The sequence below is a fragment of the Papaver somniferum genome, unplaced genomic scaffold (genome assembly GCF_003573695.1).
Source record: "Papaver somniferum cultivar HN1 unplaced genomic scaffold, ASM357369v1 unplaced-scaffold_10, whole genome shotgun sequence".
Lineage (NCBI taxonomy): Eukaryota > Viridiplantae > Streptophyta > Magnoliopsida > Ranunculales > Papaveraceae > Papaver > Papaver somniferum.
Window position 1 is genome coordinate 8988349 of NW_020618825.1, and position 12779 is coordinate 9001127.

Genomic DNA, 12779 nt, shown 5'->3' on the forward strand with positions numbered 1-12779 from the left:
GCAAATTAGGCCTCTTCTTTTCTTTTAGTACCACTGATAACTTGACAACGTCTACTTATTTGAGGTAAAATGAAAAGAGTTATACAGATTATAGTTTGTGTCATCTGGTAAAAACCACATACGCGTATCCATCCAGAGTCCAAACCACATTGGACTTCGATAGCACTGAACCATGTGATTTATTTTTATTTTTCGGCAAATAAAATAGTAGTTAGTTGTCAACAATAACTCAGCAGCATTTATTAAATGAACATTGTTTGTTTCTTTTGTTACGTTCACACAGTTTACATTTCCCTACTTAAAGGGAGAGTGTTGCAAGGGCTTGTTATTGAGAGAGTTGAAGGTACATGACCATATATGCTTTTTATCTAGCTGCACTGGCATGGTTTTATGTTTTCCTTCTTTTCATTGCAAAACTCTCTTCCTAATTTTGTGCTTTCGATTCAGCTGAGTTTACATACAAAGAAGACCGAGAGAAAGAGAGAGATCATCAGTCGTGCATATCGTCGCAAATTAATATATGGCTTCTAAACCAGGCATCCTAACAGATTGGCCATGGACACCACTTGGAAGGTTTAAGGTAATATGCAACACTAATCATCATGATCACATCATTTTTGCTTCTAAACCAGTCATCCTTACAGAATGGCTAGTAAGTTAGTGTTGACATCTAATATTGTTATGTGTGTATCTTTTGATGATTCTAGTACATGGTTTTGGCACCATGGGTGGTGGATAGCATCTATTCGACTTTTCTGAAAACCCGGAACGACGACAGAGGACTAGACATGACTTACATCCTCATCTTTCCCATTATGTTGTGGAGAGCCATTCACAACCAGATTTGGATAAGCTTATCTCGTTTCCGAACATCCAAATCCAAGAACCGAATAGTTGACAAACCCATGGAGTTCGAACAAGTTGACAGAGAAACCAACTGGTAGTAATTAATTATCACGGCCATCCTACTGAGCATTCATTTTCATATTTTTTCTTTCTGTGATTTTTTTTTAAAGAGTTTTACATCACATTTGCAGGGATGATCAGATCATATTGCAGGGTCTAATGTTTTATCTGGGTTACAATTTTATACCACTGCCAGGTGCTACATACTTTCCCATCTGGAATACAGATGGTATTATCTTAACCATTTTACTCCACACCGGTCCTGTCGAGTTCTTATACTATTGGCTTCACCGAGCTTTGCACCATCATTTCCTTTACTCTCGCTACCATTCTCACCATCATTCTTCCATTGTCACTGAACCCATTACTTGTAAGTATGCTTAATTCAATCCATAGACATTTTACTTAAAATTTTAACGGTAGCCACTGAAAAACTAACGGTATGACTATGCGAATGGGCAGCTGTGATCCATCCATTTGGGGAGCATCTCATGTATTTCGTACTTTTTGCGATACCAATACTATCAATGGTAGCCACTGAGACTGTTTCCATCGTAGCTGTTACCGGTTACCTAACGTACATCGATTTGATGAACAACATGGGTCACTGCAACTTCGAGATTGTCCCTCCATCTCTCTTTACCTTCTTTCCATTCATGAAATATATCTTCTACACTCCTTCGTAAGTATACTAAGACACTACACACGTATTCGATTCGTTCATATGGTACACATCACACATATATGTAATTTTGCATGATTGGTGATGAACAGATACCATTCACTTCACCACACTCAGTTCAGGACGAATTACGCATTATTCATGCCCATGTACGATTACTTATACGGGACCATGGACAAGTCAAGTGACGATATGTACGAAAATTCACTCAAAAGACAGGAAGAATCGCCTCATGTCGTTCACCTAACCCATCCAACTTCACCGGACTCAATCTACCATCTACGCATTGGATTCGCTTCCTTAGCGTCCATACCATATAGCAGCGCTACTCCTAACAAGAAATGGTATTTCTTGATGACTAAGGGGATGTTATGGCCGTTGAATTGGATGTTTAAATACATCAACAGCACATTCGTAGTGGAGAGGAACATCTTCGACGAAGACGGAAAAGGAACGCTCAAAATGCAGACTTGGGCTGTACCAAGATACTCTTACCAAGTTAGTATAAATATGATTTTAAGAAGTTAAACCATTTCATTAAACTTAATAATTCGTACTAATTACACTAATACTTGTAGTATATATCATCACCAAAGCAAAGACAAGGAATAAACAAATTGATTGAGGAGGCCATACTTGATGCTGATAAAGCTGGAGTGAAGGTCTTGAGCTTGGGACTCCTAAACCAGGCAAGTACAAGGCAGCATTAACTTCTCATGAGTCATAACTAGCGTTGAGTACTACTATCTAACTGGTACCATCTCTATTGATCTCAGTCCTGTGTCATGTCCAACTTAGTTAAGCATTTAGTTTTAAACCCCGTACGTACGTATTCACCAGTCCATGCATGTGGGAACCTCATCAGGAGGTGAAGGAGCTCGGGTGGGGATCCATACCTCTATTAACTTATTTTGCGTTCTTAATGATTTACCAGGGAGAAGAACTGAACAGGAATGGTGAAATTTACATGCAAAAACATCCAAAACTGAAGACTAGAATTGTAGATGGGAGCAACTTAGTTGTGGCATTTGTTGTTAACAACATGGTCCCTAAAGGAACAAGCGAAGTGATAATGAGAGGTACACTTACAAAAGTTGCTTATGGGATTGCATTTGTTCTTTGTCAACGAGGCGTTCGAGTTATTACAACACGAAGGGATGAATTTCAGAAGCTCAAATTGTGGTTAGGAAATAATAATTTTTTTACTGATAACTTGACCCTCTCAACATCATCTACAACAACTTGTACCGGTAATGCTCATCATCAACAGGTAATGGATTAAATCAACCATAAATGTAGAAACAAAAAAAATATCTATGCTAGCTTTATTTGCATCCAACATCATTATTGAGCAAAAAAGTGTTCCAGTTATTAGCTAGGAATAGCACCAGCAGTAACAACGTAACTTTGACATGATGCGCGCAGGTATGGCTGGTGGGCGATGGATTTAGCGCGGAAGAGGAAAAGAGTGCACCAACTGGGTCACTTTTTATTCCGTTCTCCCAGTTTCCTCCTTGGATGAACAGAAAAAAACTAGTCCGTAAGGATTGCGTGTATTATAACACTCCGTCACTGACAGTTCCTCCTGCTCTTGAGAATGTCCACTCCTGTGAGGTAATTACAGTCATGTCATTACGTGTATATGTCGTAATAATTACAGTTAAAATCAATTTTCACTAATGATATTTGTTACATGGAAATAGAACTGGTTGCCAAGAAGGGTGATGAGTGCATGGCGTGTAGCTGGTATAATTCATGCACTGGAAAAATGGGAAAATCACGAATGTGGCCACTCAATGTCATTGATGCTCGAGGAAGACATTGACAAAGTATGGGCTGCAACTCTCCTACATGGATTCCGTCCACTGGATGTTCCGATTACTGATGCTTAAAGAAATTACTGCTTGTTTATTATATGTATGAAATTGAATACATTATTACGTATGATTCTGTTATTATTGTTGCTTCTAAGTTTTAAATCTTGAATGTTTATTAAGAAATTAATGCTTGATTAATTTACCTAAGCTAAGAGTATCATAGTGAGACCCCTCTCCTTTGCCCATAGTATTGCTTCTAATGCTCCTAAAGCTTCCGCTTGTACTTCATAAGCTGCAGCTACTGGAATGCATCCCGTCCCATTACAAATACCTGCAAATGAAGAGCAGATTTTGTATTATCATGAAAACTCACATCAAAGTTAATTTTATCATAAGGTGTGATGGGTGGACTCCATCTAATGCTTCTGTCCACAATAGTACTGGCAGTTCTATTCCTATTGATAACTTCCATAGAGCTTTCCCAATCTACAGTATACATGTTAATCCTGTTGACTAGAACAGCAACAGTCATAGTGCCGCCTTCAAAGACTAGCGTGCATCTGCATACCCAAAGATGCCATAGAGCAATACCTATACTTGTAGCAAAATCACATTCCAAAAAAACATGCTGAATAGATTCAGGCCGATTGTTACAGAAAGGGTATCAATTGTAGTTAGTTCTTAATAGAATGTCTAATTGAAAATGAAGCTAAGATTGTTACCATGAGCTGATTTTGTACTGTAAGTAATTCCACGTGAGATAAACTTATTTTACTATCTGAATTTACTACAAGGGAGAAGAACAGAATAGTGCTAACTTAGCTGTTGCAAGCTCATATGTTAGAACTTATAGTCTAGCTCATGCGCCAAGACTATTGTATAACTAGAGATAATCCACTCATGAAACGCAGAATTAACTTCATATAGCAGTTAAACTCAGCAGAACAAGTGGTGCCATATATATTTTTAAAACCTATAGCAGACATATGGAGATAAAAAAGGTAGATGCAACTGCAACCACACTGCAACAGTTTAGATAATAATTATTTAAGAGAATTGAAGAAGATATTGTTACGTCAGTTGCCGAGTGTCATACCTCATTGATGTTGCTGGAGCATAAATGTCAGTTGATTTCCTCACCATCCTGAGTGGTCTGAACAGGCAATAGAGTCTCGAAGAACGGTGTTATTTGATATCTGCCAGCGCCAGCAGAAGTATGAAATAAAGATTCATGCCGATTTCGATAATATTTCTTTTCTTTCCTGTTATAATATAGGAGACATTCGTGTTGCTTCTGACTGATTTTTATGAATTTTACAACTGCCAGTTTTGTGCCGGTGATGGCTTTAAAATCTAAATTGAACAATTCATCCCATCGATAGGGCATTTGGATTGTCTCTTTAATCCAATTACCACCAGCATTATCATTATTATCGGCATAAATTACAGAAAATTACATGGAAAAAAAAAAAGATAAACAATACAGTATATGAACTAGCAAGCATCATCTTAGGAGAGCTCATGCGCACAAACAATACATACACCAGCTTAATGCCATCCCAGTCACTTCGGATAAAGCTTTTCCTCCCACCTAGCCACCAGATCTTCAAAGTATAATCCACCGAACACTTTGGATGGAAGTCCCCACTGATACAAGAGAGCTTTGACTGCAATAATTGTGTCGGCTTCATTTTGGCTTTTATTATGGAAGAATCGTCTATTCCTCTCCAACCAGACAGCCCACCAGATAGCATGCGGAAGGCAATTCCAAATAAAGTTGTGCCTGACATTAGGCCACTGTCTTGTCCACCCATCAAGGCACATCCCTGTCGTGAAAGGCATCGCTGTATTCATTCCTGTGTATCTTAGAATGTAGCTCCACACCTCATAAACAAAGGAACAATGAAGTAAAATGTGGCTGATAGTTTCCTCTCCATGAGGCACAGCTTACATCTAATATCCGTTGTTGGTGGTACCACATAAATCCACAAGTTGAGCTGGTCATCTTTTTCTTGGACTAAAACAACCAAATTTCCATCGACTTCTACTAACTCGTCCACTAGCTTTCCGGTGTTGCACGAAGCATAAAGCTTAGGGATGCAATCAGGGATTGTGATTACCCTAAATATCTCTCTTCCCACATCAAAAACAAGTACTTCATCTTCTTTGGGTATAATCAGTAATGAATCCAACATAAACAACCATTTACATAAACATATTTTTTATTGCGTGTGATCCTCACTGGAACTTGGTGATTATCAATATATCTCCATTTATTCTCACCAACAGTGTACACCCCACACATAATAACTTTACGGCTATCGACGATGTTAAATGATCTAAATCCGAAGTGATGTCCCCTCTTGAATACGATAATCACATATACGCAGAGTACTTTGTGTTGCCTAGTAATTGGGTCGTATCCGAATCCAAACAAAGTAACATCAGTGCCGTTTGAAGGTGATGATGATCCCCGTTCATCGCCATCAAACCTTAAATCCTCTGGGGAGAACATAATACTCTTGATTTCTACTATCCCAGGAAACGGACACTGTGGTGTTTCGTGTGGTATATGAGACCATGTTGGACAGACGAGAACGGAAGTGACCCGTCGATGTGCTTCATGTAAATTTATCAAACATTTGTCTTGTGTTATCATGGATTTCCAGTGTTTAGACACACACTTAAATCTCATTAACGACTTCCCTGGAAGCCTACTAAAGATGTGAACCAAAACTAAATCATTTCAATCACGAAAACAACAGCCATGTTCTGTTCCATTACTGCTGCTGCTGCTACTACTCAATGATCTTCTTCGTTTCATTTCTAATCATGTTCAAAACTCTACGATTAATCAAAGAGAAATATACACGCAGAAGATGAAATAGTTACCTGATGAGCATCATATTAATAAATTATCTGGGGTTCTGATTGATTCAGACTTGGAGAAACAGGAGACTGAAGATCCCAAAATTAAGCAACTAGGGTTACTAAGAAAATTTCATTTTATCGATCACCAAAAATACATGGGCAGTTAAATGGCATTTAAAAGGAAAGTCCGATCGGCTCTGTTGTCGTTGAAAAAACTGCCCGGCCACGGGGCCGTACAATAGCTGCAGTTGAGATCAAAGTTCAAAAATAAAAAAAAAAAAAAAAAAAAAAAAGCGACACCTGAGAGATTCGAACTCTCGCGGGAAGAGCACATGTACTTAGCAGGCACACGCCTTAACCACTCGGCCAAAGTGTCTCTTTTGTTTATGGAAAAAATCTACAAGATTTTGTTCAAACTATCTGACTGCTGCAAGTGGATAACCCAACAACAACTGACATTATCCAGCACCAATACAATTCCAACTGTGGACAAAGGAGGCCATAATGTGGTTTAACCAACACAAGATTTGGTCAAAAAATTTGATTAATCATTTGCACATTCCAATACATACTAGATTGATAGTTTGATTTTTGAGTGTATGTATTGATAGTTTTAAGTGACAGTCAGTCAGACAAAAAAGATAAAGGACTTGGGAAAATATAAGAATGTTGTAATCGCTCCACTGAAAATAAATGATGATCATAAAGTGTAACCGCATCCCCATGGTTCTTGATCTGACCCTGTTGTTATTTTAATGCTCACCTCTACTTGATAACTGTTGGGGTTCAGAGCCATCTACGTGTTAATCTTGCGGAAACATATTAGCTAACAAGAAATATTTGATCTCTCGGATTGATCCATGAACCTTACTATGATCTAGGATAAGAAGTAGATAAAGAGAACTACATAGATGCAAACCATAAACAAAGCAACAAGAAGTAAAGTGCTCACGGAGTTAAAGTGGTTCAACAATATACATAATGTGTGTAATATTGTCTACATCCACCAAACGTATACGACCTCTTTATTCATTATAGAATCACCACTGAGAATTACACAACTGATTGACTAAATCAATCCATCGACTCACCACAACGTGACCGAACATAAGAAATCTCACAAGCACCCTATAAGATCCAAAGTAGCATTTTCACCCATACGAGATAATGTTTACCACATTATCTACCACAACGAGACGATCTTTTTTGCACACCCTGATATAGATTATCATGGACGCCTTTAGCTCAACACCAATAATCTAATCCAGCACCACCAAGATGATCTTCTCCTCAACAAGATGTCTTACCAACATCTCCATATGAATACTCCATAACGACATATCTTCCAACATCGATAAGTATCCCATAAACACCATAATGATGTACTCCTTCCACCATTAGGTCTCTCACATAACCGCCTCAATAGGTGGGATGAATCCCTCACATCTCTACGAGATTTACATTGAGGATTGCATGACTAAAACACTTAGCCTAGACCTCCTTATATAGGAGTCACAAACTTGGTTATGCCCAAAGCCTTTCAAAACAATCATCATGTCACAACGAAAGTTACTTTATGGTTATTCCCAAAGCCTGTATGAGTCAATTCCCAACATTTCATCGTTGGAGTCAATATGGATTCAATAATCCAAATACTATAGTGATTTACATTTCACTGGATTGACTCATTAGTTTCTCTAAAATATATTTCCTTCCAAATATATTAGAGACTATATTATCACTGTGAGGTTCCACATGATATCCATTTGCATGGGTTTCTTTGGAATTTAACAAGGTGTGATTATCTCTCGGTACATGTAGAGATTTTGTGACATGTTTGTTCTATCTTGTGAATGAGACGATCAACTGTTATCCCTATATCTTCTGAACATCGATTGCACCATCACTGGTTGTCTACATATCCTCAATAGGAATCAAACCGAAATGTAGTTCATCCAAATTGTTTCATAGAACCTCCACCAGAAAAGACCAAACCAAACTTGAACGTCACCAACTCAGACTTAACAATCCAACCTACCGGTGATTGTACAAATCTCCACCACGGTGAAAAATCTGACCATCTCAACAACTATCATCATATGATCATCCGTTATGCAACATCTTGAGAAACACCTTACTCTTTTATGTTCACAACTCCACATTGATTGGCACCATTCTAGGTGTATTGCATGCCAACTCAATCAGACCATACACTATCGTTGTCCATATGATACCAATCGAACTTAGTTACAATCATTATGCGCCTTTGAGCCTTCTCTACCTCTTGAAACTTGCTCCACCATGAGCGCAGCTCCATCTCGTCCTGCCTTTCTCCACCTAAGTTAATGTTCCACTATTCTAAGCCACTAACTCCAAGTTGCGCACCACATCCATAAGTACCCGATAAGCAAATGAAACTACCACAGTAGCTTCCATGTGTCTGCCTAAGCATTACCTTAGCAGAACCATAGTCTTCATCTTCGTCTTTAAACTCCATCCGAGTCAATTTCTTATTTAAACAACTGATCACATACTTGATCCTTTCCACGAGCATGTCTACCAAAGTGAGTTAACGAGATACTTTGTGTTAGTTTGTAACAAACCAACCTCCATGTTAGCTTCCAAGAAACTAACCATATTGTATGTAACAAAGCATATTGAGCATGACTCTAAACGCACACCAAATACAACCAATCCATGGATCATTGCCACTACGTGCCAATATCGAGCTCATCTCTATGAATCTTGCTTTACAAGCCTATCTACGATTGGATCATGATTCTACGACCATATTTCTCCAATTGAGTTTTACTCCTTTTTAAAAAGCTCATCATATCTTCAACCATTGCATACATACCAAACACGTGTCCAGCTTCACATAGACTTCAACAACTGACACACCATCATTTTCTACATCACCTCAACAACTTCAACGGGCTTTGACAATAATGTCCTTTTACATGCGTAATTGTCAAGATAGTATTTTATCAATTTCTTAAGCAAGCATGTAGTTTCTACTTCATGACAGTCAAACCATAACACAATCGGACTCGGATAGAACTGTGACCATCGTCGAAGAATTCACTGCTACCCTCATAACAATGCATAAAGTCACACATTCTGTCTTATGCATATCCCTTTACCAATCTTGCTCCAAAAACGTACACCAACGTTCGAAATCTGATAATCCGTCCTCACACAAAGACCCAATCACACCCAGCCATAATCTGAAACTTTCGGTAACTTCCTCAAGCTCCAAGAAATTCAAGACGATGTTGTTTTATAACTTGACGGAAACTATGTCGTTGCTGAAAAATAATTCTCAATAGAAATTTCTACCTTCATCTCTACAGGCTCTATCACTATTGAAATCAATTCAATAACTATAGCAGATGAGCAAACCCCTAAATATTATCATTGCTATAATATTGCTCTCTCCAACAGAAAGTCTCACACTGATCATCGGGAAATCAAATAGCCAATGCATAATAAAAGGTTGATGAAAAACACACTGAAATTGTAGCCCACTCGAATTCATCCACCGTGTTTTCTCCGAGTAGTATGCGCTAGCTCCCGTAGACACACCACCATACACATTGTAGTATTGTATCTTTATTATTTAAACTCTTGAAGTGTCCAAGCGATACCTTTTTAATTCCTCACAATGGGTCTTTACCAAAATAAGAATGTATTTGCAACACAAATAAACCAACCTATTTCTCACAACGGTCTTGCACTTCAACTAGCCCCGATCGACTTCAAATGGTGTATAACAAAAAACAAATCTTCGATTGAACGTCATCGACAAGAATCAAAAGATCACAAACTATCTAGCTTCTCCATCGGAAACAGTACGAGAGAAACTCTAAAACATTGTTCTACCCGAAACAATGTCAAACTTCAACACAGACAAACAAACCCTAACAAACTGTGTCGACAAACTGCTTCTTATACAATAATAAGAATCCATATCTCCACCACAACCAATATCACATCTCATCCAACGATCACTGTCATGCAACTTATTTGCAACCACACGCTTTAAATACTAAGACTGAAATCAAACTCTTCACCACCGGAACATATCAAACCCTGGACAACGGACAATACTTTCAAAACGAAACCTACAACGAGATTTTCCCATTTCCTTTTGTAACAAAAAACTAAGGCAGAACGAGTATCAATGCATCTTCACATTCTTCAACTCCAGGTTAAATACAAGCAGCAACATAATCCAATTGATGACGATTGATAACCAAATTATTGTTTCATTGGTTTGGAACAATGATGAGACTTTGACATGCTTATATTCCGTCTTTACTTCCACAAACATACAAATCAATATTTGTATCCCAACTACAATATTCTTGCCTTCTTGTGTCTTTCCAAGCAAACACCGATTAATTGAAAACCAATCTACGCAGGTCTTTCAAACAGTTCCAAGAATAGTACGAAGTATAGAGAATAAATAAACTTACTTGAAGACATGCATAGGGTTTATGCTCCAATAAGTATCAATGTCAAATCTCCAATGTAGAGCAACATAAACATCAAGACAACAATTCTTGACCATATCGAATGTATATCACCTGATATAATCCCATTCCTTTTGATGTGCACTTCACTTTGCTTTGTTCCCAAAACTGATGAAATCAAATCTCATATTAACTTGAAACATCAAACTCTGCATCTTCGGAAGCTATAACATCAAATCCTTACATAATTGATGAAACCAAATCCTTCGTCTTAAAAATTTTCTTCCAAACAGAAAATCCAAAACTTTCTCTTCAAATATTCTACCCAACCTATAGCTCTTATACCAATTTTTGGGGCAATTGGTATCCAAGACAATGCTCTGATACCAATTGTTGGGGTTCAGAGTCATCTACGTGCTAATCTTGCGGAAACATATTAGCTAAAATGAAACACTTGATCTCTCGGATTGCTCCATGAACCTTATTATGATCTAGGATAAGAAGAAGAGAAATAGAACCACATAGATGTAAGCCATAAACAAAGCAACAAGAAGTAAAGTACTCACTGATTTAACGTGGTTCAACAATACACACAATGTGTGTAATATTGTCTACATCCACCAAACTACGACCTCTTTATTCATTATAGAATCACCACTGAGAATTACCCAACTGATTGACTAAACCAATCCATCGACTCACCACAACGTGACCGAACATAAGAACTCTCACAAGCACCCTATAAGATCCAAAGTAGCATCTTTACCCATACGAGATAATGTTTACCACATTATCTACCACAACGAGATGATCTTCTCTGCACACCCTGATATAGATTATCATGGACGCCTTTAGCTCAATACCAATAATCTAATCCAGCACCACCAAGATGATCTTCTCCTCAACAAGATGTCTTACCAACATCTCCATACAAATACTCCATAACGACATATCTTCCAACATCGATAAGTATCCCATAAACACCATAATGATGTACTCCTTCCACCATTAGGTCTCTCACATATCCACCTCAATAGGTGGGATGAATCTCTCACATCTCTACGAGATTTACATTGAGGATTGCATGACTAAAACACTTAGCCTAGACCTTCTTATATAGGAGTCACAAACTTGTTTCCCAAGTATTAGCCTCCTTGGTTTAGGAAACTAACTCATACTAGGAAACCATGGTCCATTAGGCAACTCATATTATGTATGGAAGTTGACCCAATTTAGGAAACCCACCGTTTCCTTACAAGTTGCCGAATAAGTATCATTATGACTGAGGTCTCTACACAAACAAACAAGCACATCATTCAGATAAGAGTCCATTAGGGTAAAGTATATATAGCACCACTTAATGAACAAGGTAAAATCATAGAAAGAAAGAAAAACATACAAGAGTTTTTATGAGTTGTCATTAGAGCAATGGACTATAACTTCACTAGACGAATTTTTAGCAAGATTTCTACATAGAAGAGTTCAGATTGTTATTACGCATTTTTAAGCATCACTAAACTACTGTACAGCATATACTACCGTTGATAGATAAGAAAAAAGTACGCAGTTGTGCAACTTACATCCTTTCGAGATCTAAGAGGAAGTCCAGATGGTATACTTTTTCCAAGACTATCATTTCCTATAAAATCATTAGCGAAATTAAAAATTGACCTCCATGTGCTTACTACTACGTGCCTAAACCGATTTTGGACACAAAAATAGCGAAAAAAGGAATATATATCAAAAAAGAATAAGAGAAAAAGAAAGAAAAAGAGACAGTTTGGTGAGCTATTATGATAAGATGTTTAGAGTTAATTAGATAGTACCTTAATGAACAGTTGCAAATACTTGTCAAAAGCTCAAATTCAATCGAATGATTTCAATGAAACATAACTGAAACACGTTCATAAAGATGAAGAGATTAGTACTTATTATTCTCTTAAGAGAGGGAAACATCATCACGCGATTGCAAGATCCTTCACAAAATCACGCACAAAACAATTATTATTCTGGGGGAGGAAGAATCCT

General features: G+C 37.7%; 1 protein-coding gene and 1 non-coding gene across 2 annotated transcripts; one reads left to right on the top strand and one right to left on the bottom strand.

The window, feature by feature from the left end:
- The first annotated feature begins 315 nt into the window (after positions 1 to 315).
- LOC113326085 (protein ECERIFERUM 1-like) lies at positions 316 to 3543 on the top strand. Its single transcript, XM_026573887.1, has 9 exons — positions 316 to 580; positions 708 to 940; positions 1038 to 1276; positions 1369 to 1588; positions 1681 to 2086; positions 2167 to 2277; positions 2523 to 2858; positions 3014 to 3202; positions 3292 to 3543. Exons 1-9 carry the CDS (start codon positions 521 to 523, stop codon positions 3478 to 3480), a joined length of 1983 nt encoding a protein of 660 aa, XP_026429672.1. The 5' UTR covers positions 316 to 520; the 3' UTR covers positions 3481 to 3543.
- A 3027-nt stretch (positions 3544 to 6570) lies between these two features.
- On the bottom strand, positions 6571 to 6652 carry TRNAS-GCU. Its single transcript has one exon. It is a non-coding gene; the product is annotated as a tRNA-Ser (tRNA).
- Between the last annotated feature and the right edge of the window lie 6127 nt (positions 6653 to 12779).

Coding starts and splice junctions, on each gene's coding strand:
- LOC113326085 (XM_026573887.1), top strand. CDS start 521: ATGGCTTCTAAACCAGGCATCCTAACAGATTGGCCATGGACACCACTT. Junction 1,589..1,680: donor TATATCTTCTACACTCCTTC/GTAAGTATACTA, acceptor GGTGATGAACAG/ATACCATTCACTTCACCACA. Junction 3,203..3,291: donor AGAATGTCCACTCCTGTGAG/GTAATTACAGTC, acceptor ACATGGAAATAG/AACTGGTTGCCAAGAAGGGT.